General features: G+C 36.9%; 1 protein-coding gene across 1 annotated transcript in view; it reads left to right on the plus strand.

Moving 5' to 3' along the window:
- Window positions 1–15,224, plus strand: part of cntnap2a (contactin associated protein 2a) — a 228,974-nt gene that overhangs the window by 118,511 nt on the left and 95,239 nt on the right. Inside the window, exons 4-8 of the mRNA XM_056737624.1 lie at window positions 2,700–2,847; window positions 6,484–6,687; window positions 7,833–8,017; window positions 9,736–9,879; window positions 11,607–11,865. Of these exons, the coding sequence (XP_056593602.1) occupies window positions 2,700–2,847; window positions 6,484–6,687; window positions 7,833–8,017; window positions 9,736–9,879; window positions 11,607–11,865 (940 nt within the window). The remainder of the gene's footprint in view (window positions 1–2,699; window positions 2,848–6,483; window positions 6,688–7,832; window positions 8,018–9,735; window positions 9,880–11,606; window positions 11,866–15,224) is intronic.

Consider the following 15,224-nt stretch of genomic DNA (forward strand, 5'->3'; position numbering starts at 1 on the left):
AATCACAATGTGTGACAGCTGCATGATTCACTTTAATTTTGATTTAGGACCTTCTCAGATTTCTTTGGTCGTGTACTATGCTTTAATGGATTGCTCGGACAGGAAATGGTACCACAAAATATTTCCAGGTTCCCCCTGTCTTCAGATCCGATTATTACATAAGAATAAAAGGATGGCAACATAAAACAACAATAATGATGCCTATAAGAGCTTAATGGTTTATTTGGAAGCCGTCCATGTATCTTCTCTTAGACCACAGCAATATCTTAAACTGTCTCGGAAGATGGCTTGTAAAGAGATAATGATGAAAGCATTTGATGCAGAATAGTCCTCTTTATTTGTCCACACTTTTATACAAACCTTCTACATGCATCCAACAATTTGCCAGTGTTAAGTTTGAAGTATTGCTACCCACACACAATTACAGCTCAAGAGAAGAACATCATAATTCAGAAGTTCTAGTGTGGACAAGCAGCTTTCAACCAGTTTTGAAAAACAACATGTTTATTTGTATAATAGTTAGAGCTCTTGGGTATTTGATGGCCGCTTCAAGGTCAAGCAGTACCACATCGATGGCGTTCTTGTACAACTTCCTAAATTTGTTGCCATAATGATTCCTATCTGTATGTTTCGTAGGCTGGCTGCTTTTTTATCTGCTACGGAAAAGTTGTTCTTCTTCACCAAAGCGTTTTCTCACAGTTAGAAATTTCCAGAATGGCTGTTTAAAGCCATTAAAGAGAGAAGAAACCCGGGGAGTCTCTTGAGCTTTGTCACAAAATAAGTAAAAGCAACTTTAATTATACCATGGGAAACCAGTGAATGTGGCGCTTATGATAGTTACAGCTGGCTTCCTGCCTAAACCCAGACTCTTCGGCTAATGAAAAAAAGCCTCTATCTCCGTCAGGCCTTTGTGCTTTAAATTGTGAAGGTGCTTGATTAAACAACATGCCAGACAGCACAGCTCTCATGGTGACTTCGAATTTGGCCAACTAATTACACACTTGCTGACTGTTAAGGGTGCGGAGCCGGAATTAACCGCGACTCAATTGAGTCATTCCGCTCGCAAATTCAGAAACCTTTGGCCTGCGTGGTCGGCGCAAAGTGCGGATTTGTGCATATTAATCAGCTTTTCTCGACACAATGGAGAAAAAATGAGGTCAGCTGACATTTAAGATGTTAATTATCTTGTCTTCGAGGCCAAACAAATTTTGTGAGGGCATAAACCAGTTATATACATGGGCAGTGCTGGGGACAAAAGGAAATGTTGTTTTGGGCCCTCTGATAAGGACTCAATCCTTGCTTCCAAATTGGCAATCTAAAATAGTTTTGAATTAGAATAAGTTTGTCCCTAATCGTAATATGTTGAAATGAGTTTTCTTTGAAGTTGACATGCTGAAAGATTATATTACTCATATAACATAATTTAGTTTGTATGGGTATACAGTAAAAAACTTTTTTTTTTTTCAAAATTTATACAATTTTATGTTGCGGAATTTTCACATATTTTTAAACGTGGTGAAAAATGTCAAATTTTCGATATTACTGTAAATTTGCAAGTGTAAAAAGATGAAAAATATGTCATTCCAGGTTCTGCCGGAATATTACCGGATGATATTTACCTGATTTTTTACGATATACTGGAACACTCTCCTGCCGCGAACTAAAATGTATCCCAAAACAAAAATATCATAGTTTTAGTAGTATGCAGGTAGCCAAACTGGATCCCAGAGATTGTTTTCCTCATTCTTTGCTTTTATGAACCCTAATACTAAAGCTCATATCTGTGATATCAAGAAATTAGTTCCTTTTAACAGAGATTTTACATTACAATTTAACTTGATGTGAGATTTATTTTATTAATCTAAATATGAGTATCAGTCACATAAATCTAATTTTGCTTTCCACTTTGTATTATAGAAAGCTAAAGCAATATTTTCCAAGTACAGATTCCATAAGAAACTGTTTAAGCCCCACCGGGCTGGAATCACTGCCCTTAAGTAAAGCCCCTTATTGGGCCCGGGGGACGGGCTACATTGTGACCAGACCCCTTGAATTTCAGCAATGGCCCTGAAACCTCAAACAACTCGTAGTTTCTCTATCAAAATGCATTGAGGACTCCCCAGTCACCCACTACAGAGAACAGTAATCAGCACTTCAAACATTACCTCCACAATACACAGCGTCCAGTGTTGACAAGTTCAGCGTGTTCCTCTCAAGAAATCCTCGGTTATACAATAAAGTCCATCTAATGGTGTGTTTGAGAAGACGAGTTCTGTAAGCCGCATCATTTCAGCTCGGTGGTCCTGAGCTTCTTATCTCCAAACCCACATGCTCTCAAGTTCTCCACAGCTGAATGAGACTGCATCAATTTCTTGCTCCGCGTGACACAAGAAGCTGCGTGGGGTCAGCGTGATCCACAGAGCCGGACTCAGTTTTTTTGGCAGAATATTACGCTCTGCTGCTTTTGAGACAGGGCAGTGAAGAGTTTGATCAGATCACTCGAACATGCACTAGACCAGATACAAGACAAGATCTAACCTATATACAGAAAATCTGTGGTATGCTTTAATATAACTCGATCATGTATAATGCACTTTTGAATATAGAGGAATTATGAATAAGGTATGAATATATCAGGCTGTCATAACAATAAAAGTGACATTTGTGAGATGTATTCATTTGTTGCATTTGTCTTACAGGCATTCATGGGTAACTCCAATACGGAGAGCGTGGTTCGGCATGACCTGCAAAACACAATTGTGGCCCGTTACTTGCGTATCATTCCCTTAGACTGGACTGAAGAGGGACGGATCGGCCTCAGGTTCGAGATCTACGGGTGCCCTTACTGTAAGTTTACACTCTTTAGAAACCATCCAACAACAGGTTAAACACCAGATATTTTGTGAGCAAAAACAACCTAGTTTGCTTTTTAGAGGCAATTTATATGATCTTGGCAGCTGATGGGATTTGCATCTTAACAACTGCGCAGTTGAACATTTTATGTGGGCTGAACTTTAATATAGCTGGAACATTTGCTAAGCTCAGTATAAAAATCGACATTTTTATCTTTCCAGAGTATCTTGTCATACAAGGAAGAGCAATCCTAAGCTTTTTAGGATCACTGGGTGATTTATATCCACTACAAGATTGCAATATATATTCAGAAGGTTCCCAGTACAATTAAGAGAAATTGGCTGACACAACATATTTTGAAAGTCAAGGTCAGCTATCAATTTCATATACAGGGCAATCCGAGTTTTCATCATTTTCAAAGATGTACACTAGTATGCCAGCATGCTGTTTTAGCTGATGAGTAGAGAGTGAATTCTGTGTACTTAAAGAAATATGTGTCGTACATACCGTTGCTGAAGCTGAAGGACAACTGTTGAATGTTGTTATGCAAGCGTTATCATTTTTGAAAAGAAAATTATTTTTGAAATATAAAAGCATTCTGTTTTTCGGTGCCCATGACGAATCCATCATTTTCATTACATTAAGTGTTACAAAATTGATCTCGATAACAAATTTCAATTATCACCATCATAAACTCGATTGAACAGTATCACAAGCAGTTTTCTCATTACAGTGATGTAATCATCCGTCATTTAATACCACAACAGAAAAATTGCCTTGGCTTATTATTTTCTGAATCACGATTCTTAAGTTCTTCTATTGGTGTTAGTTTGTTTGTGTATTTATCTATTTATTTGCGTGGGGAGGGATATCTTCCTCGAAACAAATCCTGCACAGTGATACTTTTATACTGTCATTGAAATCTGTAGCTCAAAACGTGTTTATGACAATTCCAAAATGACACCTTGTAGCTGTAGATACGTGTCAGTCCTCAAACAGATGAGGTGGCTTTGGCTTCACTGATTTTCCTTTCAAAAAGCTTCTCATCTGTGCTGGTGAAACCGCTCAGATTCCATCATCATCTTGTGCTGGTGATCAGTGATGCAGATAAAGATGTAATACATCCTACAAACTGTAGATGAAGGAGTTTAGGGACTAATAAATAAACATTGCTGGAACACCCTTCTGGGAAATCCCATTTAAGAAGCTGCTTATGTTTAAAAACATTCTAGCTGGTCATTCATTGGAGGAAGATCATATTGAACCAACAATTAATCATCTTGTCATACCAGTCCTGAGGTAGTCAAGCTCTGACTATGTAGCCACACCAAGAAAAGATATGATAACAAGAAAGATGACTATGAAAATATCAGCATCCACACAAATGCATCATAATGTCTTTATTCTAAGCTCACGTTGTAGTTTTACAATTTCAGTGCATAAACTTTTTTTAATACGAGTGGATTTTGTTTGGCTGTGAACGTCACAATTTACTTAAATGGAAAAAGTTTGTAACACTTCACCTTTATGTACATTATAAAGGGTTATGAAAGGGTATGATGAATTATAAATGTTCATAATGTGTGTTGTAATACATGCAAAAAGTATTTTTTAAACTTTGTAGTTAGAATATCAATATTAATTCAAACATAAATTCAATATTGATATCAGAGTTTTACACATTTATCGTGGAAAAAAGAATTCACAGTAACACCATTATTGCGATTATGCAATCTTTTTAAGTATATATATTATGGTATCAGTAAAAATCTTGTTTAATTCGGTCAGTGAATCACACTTTAAATATAATTATAGGGAGGCAGAGAGAGGGTTTGGGGTCTCATAGTGATATATGGCAAAAAAATTATTAGGTGCAGGATAGATTATGACATAACGAAATGTGTGAATAATGATAGTTGTACTGATTATCATTGTTATTAATATCACGGTTATTGAAAATAGTGTTGTAGGGTGACAACCCTACTTCATAGTTGTTGTTTATTAACTATGACTTCTACTTCACTGTTTGTTTAGACGCAAAAGCAACCAACCACAGATTTTCTTTTGTTTTCACGTGTTTCTTTCTTTAGCAATATTTTATTTCATAATAGGAGACTTGACGCCAGAATTTCTGCTTATCCAAAATGAACTTCCTTGAATGCATCTCAATCTAAAGTCTGTTTATCTGATTAAAAAAATTTAAAGAAAAAGTAAAATGGCTCAAAACAATATAGTTTGCCTTATCGACAAACTACATTCCAGGTTTTTATGCAATATACTTAAGACAGTCCACAGGGTGCCATCTAAATAACCAGCAAATGACCAACACGAACCAGTTAATAACCACCTTGGACCAGCTATTAACCAGCTTCCACATTCCAACTCTCAGCAACATGCTGAATTTTCCAACAGAGTTAGTATTAAAAAGCACAAACATATTTTATTTGTCTTTTTTTCACCTCTTTATACAAGAAAATGCAACGAGCGCTGAGCGAAAATAATTGCGATTTTTGCGCTGAAGGAATAGAGAGTCCTTCTCCAGCACCAGAGAGGGAAAGAATGGGAGTTAGATAAGCAAGACCTGCGGTACAGATGAAGCACAGAATGAAAATGGATGCAGTGCTCTGACCTTGTTGATCGGGCGAGGACGGATGAATGCATTTGTGATGGAGGTGAAGGGGATTGGCAATGGAGGGAGAGAGAGAGCAATGGGAGAGGAGTGGTGGAGCGGTGGCCAGACACAGCACACATTCTCATGCATTAGTGTAGTAATCAGTCCCCAGCAGGGTGCATGGAGAGAATTGAATTAATTCCATATGCAGACAGTACTCTAGACAAAAACACACACACACACAATTGCGATACATACCACAGTCCCCTGGTGATGTCGTGCACATGTCAGATTACCCCGAGACTGTATTCTTTCCCGCTTTGTCCTTGTTGAACAATTGTGGTGTTTGCGTCATTTCAAATAATGTTGATTGAAGCTGATGAATACAAATAGATTTTTATGTGGCATGGGAGTACAAAGAGTAAGATCCATTGAAATAATAAAAAGAAACACTTCACACATAAAATTTACCTGCTGGTCTTTAAAGAAATTCGAAACCTGCTGAGGATGGAAAGCAACTCAATGTTGTGTGTTTATTTTCTATTTCCCAGCAGTAGATCTTGCTGTAATTACCTGCTAATATAAAGAATGAATGAATGATGTACGAAGCAGTTGAGTGCCCTTGAGAACTGTTAGTTTGCGTAATATATCCAAAGGCTATGCGGTGTCAGGAGTGGAAATAAAACCAAGAGAGCGAGACAAGAAATTTACATTCATAACTTCCGGTGTGTATCATTCAGGGCCACAACAGGGATCAGAAATCCTCCAACTCTGTGCAAAGGCAGAAAGGCTTTGTCAGCAGGTAATTGCCAGCTGCGATTTTCTGCCTCCTTACTCTAGTTTATCACCTGATCCCAGCTGCTGTTTATCTGTGAACTTCCATGCTTTTGCCGAAGCGATCTGGAGAACACTCGCTCAACCCATCATTTAACCAAAAATGGCCATGACACCCAGTCACCTCTGGGGTGCTGATGTATATTTTTTCTTTTCCTTTTTCTCTTTCTTGTGGCCTTCAACAGGGGCAGATGTGATTAATTTTGACGGGCAGGGGGTGATCTCTTACCGCTTCAAAATGAAGAAGATGAAGATTTTGAAGGACGTGATAGCTCTGAAGTTTAAAACATCAGAGAGTGAAGGGGTGATTCTGCACGGAGAGGGTCAACAGGGGGACTACATCACTTTGGAGTTGAGAAGAGGCAGACTTCTGATCCAGATAAACCTTGGTAACGCTGAGGAACTCTTAGACCTTTATGTCTGTGAGATTTGTTGTGAAGTATGTTGGTATGTTGTGTGTGTGTGCGTGTGTGTGTGTGTGTATCGGCACTGTGTGTGTATTTGTCATTATTTGTTTACTCAGCTAAGCCCAATACCAGTTGACAGACTGCTTTATGCTGGTTTAACTGGTTGACAAAAGAAAACTTCATTTATCTAGTTTTTGCTATAGTAAACTGTAGTAAATTGTATTATAATAGTAAGCATATTATAGTAATTACAGCACTGTAATATAAAATGGCGGGGGCGGAAGAAAAATACCATAAAATAAGTTTTTCATGTAAAATTACGGTTTTCAAGTTTTCTTGTACATTTTACAGTCTTTTTCCGTAATTTGATTGTTTTTAACTATATTCGGCTGTAACACGATCCTGTAAAAAACCCACATTTGCGGCAAGAAAAATGTCGTAAAATAACAGTTTTTTACATAAAATTGAATTTTTTTTAATGTTTTTTACCATATAAAAAAACTGTACATTTCTGTAAAGTTACAGATTTTTCACGCATAATGGAAAACTTGTAACTTTTTTAACAGTTTTTACAGTGTACGTCATGTGGTGAATTGATAAACTGCACAATAGAACATTCTATAATTTACTCAAATAATTTAAGATTTACATTGATAAAGTTGAAACATTGCAGTATCTACGAATTTACTAGTATACTACAGTAAATGCTATAGTACACTGTAGTATTTTTTCATGTGGGTTACCAAGTTAAAAGAGTTTGGGGAGAGCAGCATCCTAAAATATATTCAGCAGGATACCGTGATATTAAGTATGTTAATACCGTAAGAGCATCCTTAACTTATAGATGGACTTAAACTTGATGTCTTACGTTACGTTATTGATAGCTTGATCTCCATAAAAAATAACGTGTCAAAATTCTAGCCAAATAACTGAAACATTCATCAAATATTTGCAAACTCAGGATAGTTTATATTCGATGGACATATCATATCACATATCCACTCCTCGAGATAAATGCATGTGGCAGGAGTTGCTTCCATCCATAAGTGTCCTCATGTTTCACCGTGAAGGAGAAGACGTCATGCGTTTGATATTGATGATGATCTCCTCTGTCTAATAAACCGCAGGCAGTAATCAGTACGGCTCCATCCTGGGCCATACGTCTGTGACCAGCGGCAGTCTTCTGGACGACCATCATTGGCATTCTGTTGTAATTGAGCGCTACAGGAGAAATGTCAATTTTACTCTGGATCAGCATACTCAGCACTTCCGCACCAACGGGGAGTTTGACCACCTTGACCTGGATTATGAGGTACGACTGAGAAAGTGAATGATTTATTGCTTTGAACTTCATTTCACAAGCAAGAGAATTATGGGATGCTAAAGATGAAGGTGCTTCAGAAATGTAGCATTTTTAGGGTATTGGAGATAAAGGAATAGTTCACAGAGAAATCCACATAGAAAACATGATTGAATTATTAATTTTTGAAGGAACTTTTCCTTTAATTTTCTCAAATAAAGTTTCATTGTACAAGGATAACACAGCATGGATTATGTGATGATAAGCAGGGTAACTTTTGAGAAGTCCAGTTTGACTTCAGTTGGATCTTCTCTCATTCCCACAAAGACCCAAAACAATCCTTCAAGGATTTCTGGAGGATATCAGTCACACAGTCCCAAATGAGCTCATGCTTGTTAATATCACACTTTTTCGCAGGGAGATGCCAGCTGTGATGAACTTTGTTTTTCATACCTCAGTTTTGAAAATGACATTCACTTCTCGCAGTATTAATCCAAGCCAGTAATGTGTAGCAGGATGTTAAAGTTATCAAACAGAAATAATGCATATCAAAACGCACTGAAGAGAAAAGTTTGGGAAATAGATTTTCGGCAATATAAATAATATAGTCTTTGAAGACACGCTTATCTAAAGCCTGGTTGGATGCTAAAGGGCTTGTTACAGCTCAGTTGGTCTAGGACAAATTGACCCCAATTAAAGGGAAAGTGTCTGATTAATTGAGCGGAGAAAGATCCAAACCATTGAGTCGTTTTCTCCTGGAGCATGCTCTGAATTTACAAACAATTGCATTTATCGACTGTTGTGTTAAGGCATCTTTGTTTGAGGAAGTTTAGGGGAAGATGTGTGTCCGTGGGAGAGCTGTATTGCCCTCTCAATCTATGAACCATCACTCAATTTATCGCAGAACATTATGTAGTAACAAAGGATAAATCATATATAGCTCTCTACGTGACCAACTGATCATTTTTTTATGCTAAAAACTGTTTTACATGTCAAAGTAAATTTTCTACCTATAATTATATTAGCAGGTATAATGAGTTTTGTGTTAACGCTATAACTAAATGTAGAAATTAGAGTTGTTATTGTTTACTGTAGCGCAATGTACTGTGATGCATAAAATTGTAATATGTATTGAAGCTCTACTGCAATTTCTTGTACGCTATGACCTATGTTTAATTCTATTGGTTGAACTGTTAATATGTGACCTGCGTCCACATGTAGTGTTGCATGTATACAACACTTCGGGAGACGTGAACAACTTAGGTCCAGAAGACCTTTCAGTTTTCAAATATTACACAAATGTGGAACAAAATACAACCTACAGAACATTTGCATCCATATCAAAATTTTATATATATGTCTTATATATATGTAAGAATCATTTCTGAAACCGGAAGTACTTTAAGACCAGTGTTTACATCTTGTGAAGTGGTCTATAGTAGCCCCTCTCCGGTAAAATGACATTAGTCGTGTAATATTTCTAGCTTAAAGTTATAATATACAAAACATTTTTTTACATTAAGACCAAGCAAGTCACTTATAGCAATAACCATATTGAGGTTCTGACCTGATCAGATCTGCTTAGATTTTCTGAAATCTGTGTAGTATTAGTACATTATAATAACTATCATGTCATGTTTATGTATAACATGTCAGCATTGTATCGTAATGCATATATACAGTTTTTTTCTGGCTCGTCCCTTTGAGATGCTGTGATTTTTTTCTTGTAGCTGAGTTTCGGAGGAATGCCTTATTCTGGGAAGCCAATCTCTGGAGCCAGACGAAACTTCAAAGGATGCATGGAAAGCATCAACTACAATGGAGAGAACATCACTGACCTAGCCAGAAGAAAAAAACTGGACACCTCCAGCTTCGTGAGTCGATTTCCTTTTTTATATACCTTAGAAACCATATCAGAGGGAAGTAATCAGAGTTTGATTTTTCAGTGCATAACTTTTTCTGGTCATGACAGTTTTGCGCATATTTAACATGTTTTTGTGGGTTGTTTTGCCTGGAGGGTTTTGTGGAGGTGTGTGACCATGAAGTGCTGGAATATCGCTCAAGCTGTGCAAGGTTGACAGCTGAAAATGTAAAACGCATTTCACCTGCCTTGCCTGAGACATGATATTGATGGAGCTTGCATTTTAAACCTCATGTCTATATGCTGTATGGATCAGTTTCATTTGTTTCAGAGTGCTGATGAATGTTAACCATCTGCTCGGATTTGATGGCTGATGCAGTGATAATAATCAGATTTTCCAATTATATTAAAATGGATTCAATAATGATCTGATATGCATATTGTCTTTCTATTGGAATTGTAAAGCGTTAATGATTGTTTCTGATAAGTCAATACAAGTTATATTTATTATTAGTCAAATAAAATCTTACCTTACACTTAGTGATAGGTTGTCAGGCAAGCATTAGAAATGTGAAATCTTATTTAATCACTTACTGTAGGAAGGCATTTTTTTATGATAATGACATTCGGATGCAGTTTGCCACAAATTTTCATAATTTGAAAATAATGATAAAAAGAGCGGTGTGCATTAAAATTAAATGTTTTGGTTCCGTTTGTCTGGTATTGATTTTGACAAATAGACAAATTGTGCTTGCTGGAAAAACTCAACTTTAATGAACACGAAAGTAGTAGCTGGTACAGGGTTCGCAATCCGACTTTTGAATAATAATAAAATAGCACAGCTCTCCTCTGCTTCAAATTTGACATGTGTCCACCATAGACTCTGAATTAATATTCTGGATTATTTTCAGGGTTGATAAAACACGGCACACGGGGGCAGGTTCTCTTATGAAGTGTTGAAAAAGGCTGAGTGCACTTTTGTCATTGTGGTGACTAAGTTCTCCATATTTAAAATGATGATGTGCATTTGGTGCCTTAAAATTACCATTTAGAGGGGCGTAAAGCTGCAGAGTTATGAATAAAGGCACTTGGCCTTGGTTTCATGCCCCTTCTTTCCAGTTTAAGGTTGTGAATTCTAGGATGCGGTTTGAACATGCTGTAGCAGCAGTTTGGGAGATCTTTCTATAAGCCCATGTTCCACATGAGAGGGCTTCAGCCATTTCAGACACTTATTTAGTTTCTGGTCATCAGGATTGAGCAAAGTCTGAATCAAAGACCTGGCTCCCTTTCAGTTCACAAGTTAAAGGGGTTATTTGAATTGACAACACCCCACAGGATGTTAAATTATATTTTTGAAAATGAAGCATTCCTAAACCAAGTGCAATTTAAAAAGGAATAATATTTTATAAAATACTACGAAATAAATAACATTATTATTATTATTATTAAATATGCTTTTAATACTACTACTAAAATAATACTAATACTACAAATATTAATAACATTTTATTTTATAAATATATAATAAATAAATTATATATTTGCCAAAATAATATAAAAAATAAAGAAGGTACATATATTATATATTAATATAGTATATACATTCGTATACAAATTGATAATCATAAATGCACATTTCTGTAGATGGAATTTCTATGATGTTATAATCTAACCTTTCATTACACTTGAATTCTTACATAAAGGCTTTTAATTGTAACGAGAACTCTTCCTCATTTTCAGCGGAACCTGACCTTCTCTTGCGTGGACACGCACACGTTCCCCGTGTTTTTCAACGGCACCAGCTTCCTGCAGCTGCCAGGCAGAAGAGACCACAACATGGTTTCTATAGGTTTCCAGTTCCGAACCTGGAACCCCAGAAGCCTGCTCCTTTTTAGCTCCCTGGCAGACGGAATGCTGGAATTGGCTCTAAATGATGGAAAAGTCACAGCGCACATCAACGTCACCCAGCAAAAAAACATGCGTGTAGACCTTGCGTCAGGTGAGCCCTTATTCTGCCCCCGCGCACTGATGTATGGCTGCTTACATAGATGTCTCAAAGGTTTCATCAGTCTGTTTTTTGAGTTGTTGTCTTTCAATCATAATAACCGGTTGTTGAGAAATTAGTTGTTGAAATTATGTTACTTAGTTTCTGTGTGGTGATAGAGGTCTTCCAGCAGTACAATCGATCTGTACTCATTTTAACAATACAGTATAATCAATGCAGAATAATGCAGTTGTTTAAGTTTCATAATATCCCAGAGGTAAATTGTATAGCTTTTCATAGATGAATGGAGTTCTTGGTAATGTTTAAGTATCAATTTTATCTCAGACTTTCTCCTACATGTACATTTCCTCAGAGGAAATCATATAAACAGATGAGACAATTATTGACTTACAGTTTATAGTGATGAAACGAATGTGGACGGCATAGTTTGGATACATTTGTCTTGAAGGAATTGGATGAGAAATGTTTCAACTCTTTATGAATCTCCGACTTTGAATTGCAGTCTATGATGTCTTGATATACCTGACCACAGTTTATGACATAGTTTGCATGTTCAGAAAACACAAATGTAAGATATCCAGAGTCTCTGTCTTATTGCTGTCTATTAAATCTTGTTGCAGTCCAAGAAAAGATGTATTTATTTGTTCATTTAATTTGACATCGGCAATACAGAATAGCTTGTATACAGTATTTACTATATATGTATTTCTATAAATTGCATACAGAAATACAAGGTGTATATTTTGGTCAATTTTTTTATATATATACATAAAGCAGAGTTTTGGCCCAAAGACGCCTTTAGACATTCAGGGCACACTCTCCAAACTCCTGTGCTAATAGGCCATTAGGAGGAAGGGTAGTTACTCTTACATTGTTAACCTCAAGGCTAATTGGGCTCCAGCTGTTTGGAATCCTTTATCGCTTTTAAGAAAAGCAAATTGACATCGCATTGAACTTATGCATAAGAGTCAGGTAAGAACTTGATGGACTTCCATAGTAAGGGGTCAGCAAAGCTATGAGATAAATTTGTGATGGGTTGTGGTCAGGTCTAAGCTAATAGCTCTCCACAAATCAGAATTTCGAGCCGGTTTTAAGGTTTAGCCTGTTATTGGATTAACTGGATCAATGGTAGACAGTCTCAGGTTTTAAGGATTGATATATGCTAGATGAACCGTGGAACTGCTGTGGTATCATTCTTAGTTTCACTCTGTTGCTGTTTGATAAATCATGCTGCATTTGAGAACATCTGTTCTTGATCCCGAATTCATTCATTATTTCTTTTCCAAAAATCCCAGTTTACATGTTCCAATTCAACACTGGTCTTTGCAATTTATCATGTGTAGTTAAGCATCTTCATAAAGTTTTGATCAATCTTAGTTTTCATTTCTTATTTTGCTACTTTGTGTATACATTACAGATGTTCCCCCTTTCTTAGAAAGCCTCGGAGAAGAGCTTCGTCTTTGAAGCACATTTTTTGTCAAAACAACATTAAAGAGCTTTATACATGTGGCTGCACAACGGGGCTTCTGTAGTCAGTCAAACTTGGGCTATTAGAATGCAGATGGTCTCCTTTTTAGAGCTTTGAGTTTTTATCCATCTGTAGAGACTCATTAGCTGTAGACATATTATGAATTAATAAATCATTGCCTCAGTCATGCTTCGTGATGAAGATCTCAATGCTGAGGTCTTGCTGGATTGAGATCACACTTGATCAGTACTTTCATTTCATTCTCAAAAGTTCACATCTAGAATGTTGCATGTTTTTGGAGATCCGAAACAAGGTTGTTTGTATTGACCTTAAGTTGACGTTAAAGAGGCATTGCTTCTCTGATGCTGATGTTCAGTAGGTGTTATGGCCTGACCAGCTGAAAAGTTCACATGTCCCCGTTCAAACTATCAAAACAGAGCAATCTTCTGGCTGAACCAACTGCTAAACCAATTAGGCAGCCATCAAAGGTTTGGATCTCGGTAATTGGAAGTTTCTTTGACCCCAGATGCCTTTCCATTGACCGGAGATTTAATGCTACATTCAGATCAGAACGTACCCAGTGTCTTAAATTTACAGGATATAGGAATGATCAAATCATCAACTAGGCTAAGTTCATATAGCAAAAGTTCATCTGTGTCATATTATTTTCTTTGCAACTCAGCCTGTGCGCCTGCCGGCTCTGTCCATTTCTGGTTCGGGTCAAAGGTCCATTCTGCATGTATTGAGCTGCAAATTGGCTTTGGGAAGGTGGATGAGAAGTAAATGGATGAATGGAAAAATTGAGCGTTGTCTGGCTAATAGGCAGCAGTTAAGTCAGATTCCAGAGGGGCCGTGTGTATAATTGCCACAGCTTTCTGATTCCACCAATTCATTGTGTTTTCAGCCTACTGAGTTAAATCCAATGAAGCAGATTTTCGTCATCTTTTACTTTAATCACTCAAGATTAATGGCCGACATGTTGTGTTAATTGACATGGGAATTACATCAGAAGTGACACAGTGTGGAGAATCCATTTATAATGGGTGGGAATGCTAGCAATTTAGAGAATAGGTTTTCCCTGCTGAGATTCTCTGCTCTTTTTGAGTCCACCAAAAATGCATCTGAAATACAGTAAGCAGAGCACTGTTAAAAGTACACGATGAGCAGGTGTTTGCAGGAGCTCAGTGGCAGGCTCACAGAAGGGATTGTGGGATTGACAGTGGGGTGGAGGAAGTTGACAAACTTCATGCAAATGAGAGCCAAAACATCAGGCAGTCTCCAGTCGCTGTGAGGTACAGTACAGTAAAGAAAGTGAAGTCATGAGTGTTTTAAAATCTGCTAGTAGTTCTGAAGTTTCTGGAGGTGCATAAATGATGTTGTTATACTGTATATTACCGTGTTAATTGTAGTTTTTTATGTACTGTTTGCGTGCACTTAGTGGATAATAGAATAACTATTCACCCTCAGGCCATGATGATTTTTTTTCTTCGGTAGGTGTGGTCGACTTTGAGAGGCAGATCCAAATAGCAGATACAGGCAACACAAAATTAATACCCATGGTTCCTATATAGTGAGGTCTTATTAAGTGAAATGATTTAGGAGTAAGGTTTACATTGTTCCCCTGTAACAATGCATATGGATGCATCTGCATATTGATCATATTCATATTGAGTCATATTGAATCACACCAAAGAAAATCGCACTTACAATATAAACAAACACATCCCATGCAGTTTAAACTGGAATTCATTAGCATTAGTATCTACATGTATATAACATTTGAACTCTAAAATGTCTGAGAAAACACAAAAATAGAACTTATTATTGTATTGGTAGGAATTTTCTTGTTTTTCAATGCTTAATCTTTATCTCTCGGGAGCCAATG

Source organism: Triplophysa dalaica, chromosome 23, assembly GCF_015846415.1.
Source record: "Triplophysa dalaica isolate WHDGS20190420 chromosome 23, ASM1584641v1, whole genome shotgun sequence".
NCBI lineage: Eukaryota > Metazoa > Chordata > Actinopteri > Cypriniformes > Nemacheilidae > Triplophysa > Triplophysa dalaica.